General features: G+C 46.6%; 1 protein-coding gene across 1 annotated transcript; it reads left to right on the top strand.

The window, feature by feature from the left end:
- The first annotated feature begins 1829 nt into the window (after positions 1–1829).
- On the top strand, positions 1830–5669 carry RASSF10 (Ras association domain family member 10). Its single transcript, XM_075927858.2, has one exon. It carries the CDS (start codon positions 2627–2629, stop codon positions 3998–4000), a length of 1374 nt encoding a protein of 457 aa, XP_075783973.2. The 5' UTR covers positions 1830–2626; the 3' UTR covers positions 4001–5669.
- The last annotated feature ends 663 nt before the right edge of the window (positions 5670–6332 follow it).

The following is a 6332-nucleotide window of genomic DNA, read 5'->3' as shown; positions in this document are numbered from 1 at the left end:
TCTGTTCTACTCTGCGCTGATTAGACCTCAACTGGAGTATTTTGTCCAGTTCTCGGCATTACATTTCAAAAAAGATGTGGAGAAATTGGAGAAGGTCCAGAGAAGAGCAACAAATATGACTGAAGGTCTAGAAAACATGACCTATGAGGGAATACTGAAAGAACTGGCCTTTCTATCTAAAAGGATGTTATAAGGACGAGGGGGGGAAATTGTTCTCTTTGGCCTCTGAGGATAGGACAAGAAGCAATGGGCTTAAATTGCAGCAAGGGAGGTTGAGGTTGGACATTGGGAAAAACTTCCTAACTGTCAGGATAGTTAAACACTGGAATAAATTGCCTAGGGAGGCTGTGGAGTATCCATCACTGGAGATATTTAAGAACAGGTTGGATAGACATCTATCAGTCAGCAGGTTATGACAGAAATTTGTGTGAGGTGACTGGACCCAGGAAATAATATTGAATCCAGCATTCTTTTGTTTTATGCCTTCTTACAACACCAGCCTGCCTCCTCTGCTTAGAATCTTTGAACCTGGGGGGGGGGGGGAATAAGAAAATTAGTGATCCTTATCTTCAGGGATGTTGGAAACTGAAAAATTTGGTCTCAGCCCACTTCCTATTAGGACAGGAGTTTGCATGATAAGAACTACCATCCTACAGTTTTAGCAGAGAAAAAACTGAACTAGACAGCCATCTGTCAGGGAGGTCCTTTCAGAACAGATTAGAAAACATTTGCAGAAAAGCTCTCTCAACCTGCCAGTGGTTATCTTGGTTTCTATGAAATAGAAGAAGTTAATTGCCAGGGTTGTTAACCCAGGCACAAAATTCATTATTTTCTAAAAATGTAAGAATTGTAGGATCATTGGGGTTGGGTTATACTATAAGAGTCAATATATAATTTAACTGACATTCAGGTAACTATACTTTCTTTTTCAATCAAAATATGATCCAAATCCATTTAAAATTCTCCCTATATGACATTTTTACCAACTCTAGAAATTCACACATTAATAATCTATTCTAAGAGAATGTTCCCATGTTAACAAATTAACGTTTTAGCCATTTAAAACAAAATTGAAAAGCACAACATTCCCAGTTCACTAAGCAATCATAGAAATCGTTACACACAGCCTAACATGAAAAAACAGATTTTATGATGGGTTCTTCAATCCCCTTTAGAGATTTGCCTGCTCCCATCACAGTAAATGGCAAATTCCCATGAAACTCTGGCTTAGCTAGCATTTCAATAACACTCAGCATTCAGCAGTTACTGTCCATTGCACATTTCACCTGCAAAGTGCTTTACAAACTCTACCTAATTATAGGCTGAAGGTTTTATTAACGTTTTAGAAATCCTGATCCTGGCAATTTACTTTGAAGATCTGGTGTTTGCTCCAACCTCTCTGTTTTGTGGGTGGGAAAGGGCAGTCCTAGAAAGATTCCTTAAAACAGTTCATTTGGAATCCAGCCTGGAGAGAAGGCAGAGAAGGTAAAAGAGTCACTTGCCCCCAGCCTCCACCCAAAGACCTTTAAGGGCCCCCAACTTTTGTCAGCAAGGTCAAAACATGCAGTCTGCTGTCCTTTCTAGATAATATAGACATTATTTCATTGTGACTTACAATGACAGTACCCGGACAGCTACACTGCAGCTCTATTTCAAGATACTTCGAGTATCCCAAACCCGTTATTTTGAAATAGCTTTTGAAATAATGGTCTCAGTATTCTGATGTTCCTGTAAACTTAATTCCATGAGGATTAAGGGACATTTTGGAATAGCAGTTTATTTCAAATGTAGGCGCTGTGTAGACAGTGCCAAATTACAAAATAAGCTATTTTGAAGTTCACTAGAAATAAGCTAAGCAATTTGCTAACTCAAATTATGTCTTATTTGAGCTAAGGGTGCAGTGTGGATGCACCCTATCAGCCTCCCCTACCATTCCTCTAGAAGGCTAACTAACCAACCCCTGGATGACTATTTTATTTTTCCCCAGAGACATAATCTCCTCACACTAACGGGAGCCTGGAACCAGAACTATTGGCCCACAAGGAAAGCTTTGCTGGCCTTCCGCCTTGGCTTGTTCTCCAGAGCAGTGGCCAGGCTGCAGTGGCTGGGAGCAGGGCGCGCTGCCCTGAATACCTGCACGCTGAGGTTTCCAAAGGCGAGGGGAAAGGTACCGCCGTTCGCTCCGGCCTCAGCTGTGGTGGGAGGAGTCCGTCACGTGGTGGGGAGGAAAACCCGGCAGCCTGGGCCGGGCCAAAAGCAGAGCGGGAGAAGAGGTGAGAGGGGAGCAGCAGGAAGGGCTGGATCGCTGAGGTTGGCTCTTTCCCTGGGCTCCTCCGGGCGGATTACACTGGAGGGAGCAAATGCGCCGAGGAAGCGAGCTAGGCGCTGAGCGGTCTCCTGTGCAGCTAAAGGCTCTTTCCAGGGGGAGACTTCGCATCAGTTCAGCAGCCCGTCCGGTGCAGGCAGCAGGCGGGGTGCGCTGTGTGGAGGCCGGGGGAGAAGAGGCACTTGCAGCCATGCTCAGCCTGGGCTGCAGGGCGGTGCGGGCCGGACTCTGGCTCCCGACCTTGCCGTGAAGGCTTCTACGGGGGATTTCCCGCCTGCTAGCCCCGGCCAGCCCAGCCCGATGGAGCCGGAGGAAAGGAAAATCTCGGTGTGGCTCTGCCAGGAAGAGAAGTTGATCTCTGGCCTCTCCAGACGCACCACTTGCTCGGACGTGGTGCGGGTGCTGCTGGAGGACGACAGCCAGCGGCAGCAGCTGCCCGCCCAGCCGGAGTCCGGCGGCGGGGTGCTCACGGGTCCCCCCGAGTCCTACTGCATCGTGGAGAAGTGGCGGGGCTTCGAAAGGATCCTGCCCAACAAGACCAAGATCCTGCGGCTCTGGGCCGCCTGGGGGGACGAGCAGGAGAACGTCCGCTTCGTGCTGGTCCGCAGCGCGGCCTCCCTTCCCAACACTGGGCCCCGGAGCGCAGAGGCCAGAGTCGTGCCGAGCAAGGAGCGCCCCTGCCACGGGCTCGGCGCGGCCCGGCCCGGGCTGGCGCTCCCGCGGGAGAAGCAGCGGCGGGTGGTGAGAAAAGCCTTCCGGAAACTGGCCAACCTCAACAAGAAGCGGCAGCAGCCCCTGGCCACGGAGGCGCCGTCTGCGGAGCGGATGGAGACCTTGGTGCACCTGGTGCTGTCGCAGGACCACACCATCCGCCAGCAGATCCAGCGGCTGCGGGAGCTGGACCGTGAGATCGACCGGTACGAGGCCACGATCCACCTGGACCGCATGAAGCGGCACGGGGCGAACTACGTGCAGGACACCTACTTGATGGGGGCCAGCAGCGGCAAGCCGGAGCCGGGCGCGGACGGGGCGGACGGGCGGCTGGAGGAGTACGCCCGCCGGTGCGAGGAGGTGCTGCAGCTGCAGGAGCAGCGGGCGCGACAGGAGGAGCGGCTGGAGCAGCTCGCCGGCGAGCTCCAGGAGGAGCTGAACGAGCGCTGGATGAAGCGGCGCCGGGAGGAGCTGGCCGCGGCCAAGGGCTGCGGCTCCAACCCGGCCGAGCTCGACTGTCACAGCACGGAGCTGAGCGGCGGCGCCGGGGGCGAGCTCCACTGGGAGCAGGAGCGCGTGAAGACCCAGCTGAGCACCAGCCTCTACGTCGGGCTGCGGCTGAGCACGGACTTGGAGGCGACCCGAACGGACTTGGCGTACGCGCAACGCGCCCGGGATGCCAAGGAGCGGGAGCTGCAGCGCCTGCTGGAGACGCTGAACGCCTTGGACTTGGCGGATACGCAGACGGCAGCACAGACTCTCCGCCCCGATGCTCTCGCTTCCAGCAGCTCCTCCTTACCCGAGGCTGGGCGGGGGTCTCTCGAGAACAGCTCAGACGCCTGGGAGGAGCAGGCCAGGGGGTGCAAGGAGAGCGATGAGAACGACGAGGACTCGGACACGGGTCTGAGCTCCATGCACAGCCAGGATTCGGATTCTGTCCCAGCCTGTGAATCGCTTGTTTAGCTTCCTCTTCCCACAAGTAAGATAAGCTCAGGGACCACGAGGAATTCATACTTGTGCTTTCTAGCCAGCACTCTCACAATACAACGTTGTTACAAACGAAACTGCCCGTTTCCCCAGCGGAAGAGATCCTGGAATGGACTCCTGCGAAAAGTTACAATAGAACAAAAATGTGTGTGAGATTTGTTGTCTTTTTTGGGGCGTGAGGAGGGGGAAGGAAGAACCACTTTAAAATCTAGGTGCCAGATAGTGCCAGATTATGTATGCAAACCGATGATCAGTGATCTGGTGATAACATACCTAGTAATAAACTAAACACAATTTAAAAGCCTATTTTGAAAAGAATATAACTGCATTTTGCTACTGTTGGAAAATATGTTTTTTGTAGTAAGTACTGTAAGCAAAGGCCTGAGATAGGGGAAGAACTGAATCCTAATTGTGACTTAAGTTTAAACTTGTTTGCATTTCATTCAGTATTGGATTTACCTGCTTCCTAAATTCCTGCCTTTTGTTTCACCTCAAAGGAGTTATTGAATGGAATCCTTAATCTTGTATTTCTCCAAAGCAAATACACTACAGTATCAATTCCTTTACGTAGTGTTTTTGATGGAATGCTGGAACATATATTCTGTAGGTTAAACAAAATTCAGTCTCTTTATATTTCTTCAGTATCGCCAGTCAGCTGTGCTACATGCCATTTGCCACTTAGGAATTCAGTAGGCTCCTTTGAGAAAAATTTTAAAAAGTTCAAAATGAAGAACTAAAACTCTAGGTGACTGAAAAATTAAACTCAGAGGGATAGCTGTGTTAGTCTGTATCTACAAAAATGAGGAATCCTATGGACTTATTAGGAAATCAGCTTTATTAGGGAATAAGCTTTTGAGGGTAAAACTCACTTAATCAGATGAACAGGATGTCTGTCAGTATGCCAGACATAGATGCCAGTTTGTTCTAACATGAACTTTTGAAATATATTGTACCATAAAAAACTGTAAGTTATTAAACTAAAAGAACATACTAAACAAATATAAATTAGCATGCAGTATCTCAGAATTTAGCCATGGATGATGCATGGTCCATATATAACAGTATGATTGTTCACAGATAATTTAAGAGAACTTGTAAAAATCAATGTTCACTAGATTAATTTAAAGTCTCTTCAAATATATTTTCGTTATCAGGTTACTTAATAGTTTGCTAAGCTTAGTAATGGATAAAAAGTACTGAATCAGCTTAAGAACCATTTCTAATATGCACTTCAATACAGGCTAGCTCAGAATCTAGAGATATCATGCCCAAAATCTGACTCAGGCTTGCTTCAGTACATCTGGGTTAAATGACAATCTCCTCAGTTATTCCAGTGAAAAGGTACAGTATCAGGTATAATTTGTATTTAAATTAACAGATTTTTCCTCTGCAATTTAACCAATGTATGGTTTACTCTTACAATAATGAGTATTGATGGTTGGCGAAGGAGAAAAGCATTACTGTAATCAGTTTAATGTAAAAGATCAGAGAATGTTCAATCTAGTCCGACAACATAACATATTGAAGAGTTCGGACAGCAGATTATTCATGAAAGTTGGCTTTTAAGTTTATAAGAAAGTATAAAGAAAGATCAATGAGAAGTCCTGTGGCACCTTATGGACTAACAGATTTATTGGAGCATAAGCTTTCGTGGGCAAAGACCCACTTCATCAGATGCAACAGTTTGCATCTGATGAAGTGGGTCTTTGCCCACAAAAGCTTATGCTCCAATAAATCTGTTAGTCCATAAGGTGCCATAGGACTTCTCATTGATCTTGCAGATTCAGACTCACATGGCTACTACCTCTCTGATACTTATAAGAGAAGATGGGTCAGAGACCAGGATCCTCAATGTGTGTATGTTTGTGGAGTCTAATGATCTCCGCAGAGCTATATTGATTTACAGCAACTGCTAGGGGAAAAGGGAGTGGTTCCAAAGAGAAGTGTTGCTTTTTAACAGTATTAGTATTAGGATTTGTACTGAACAGCAGAAGAATAGATATAGCATTAAATCAACTTTAAAATAAACCAGCAATATATATGTAAGTTAAAAACAACCTCTAAAACATTTCAATTAATGCTATTATTATTGATAAATTGCACGGAAGTAAGTGATCTTCATATAATTTAAAAAGTCTTTTTTATACAATGATGGGTTTTGTATATTAGGTGGGCTTGAAAAATATTAGCCTTTGATCAGATATGCAAATAGAATACTTTTAGAAGATTAAATAAGAAAAGTGAGTGTCCCCCAGATTGCAAAGTATGAGCATTTGTTCTCTGTCACCTTGCATTCTGTGAGATGTTT

Source organism: Pelodiscus sinensis, chromosome 5 (assembly GCF_052426305.1).
Source record: "Pelodiscus sinensis isolate ZL-2025 chromosome 5, ASM5242630v1, whole genome shotgun sequence".
Classification (NCBI taxonomy): Eukaryota; Metazoa; Chordata; order Testudines; family Trionychidae; genus Pelodiscus; species Pelodiscus sinensis.
Note: the sequence above shows the minus strand (reverse complement) of the source record. Positions and strands in the feature narration are given on the sequence as shown.

Excerpts from the sequence above, each read along its gene's own strand:
- RASSF10 (XM_075927858.2), top strand. The coding sequence starts at position 2,627 with ATGGAGCCGGAGGAAAGGAAAATCTCGGTGTGGCTCTGCCAGGAAGAG.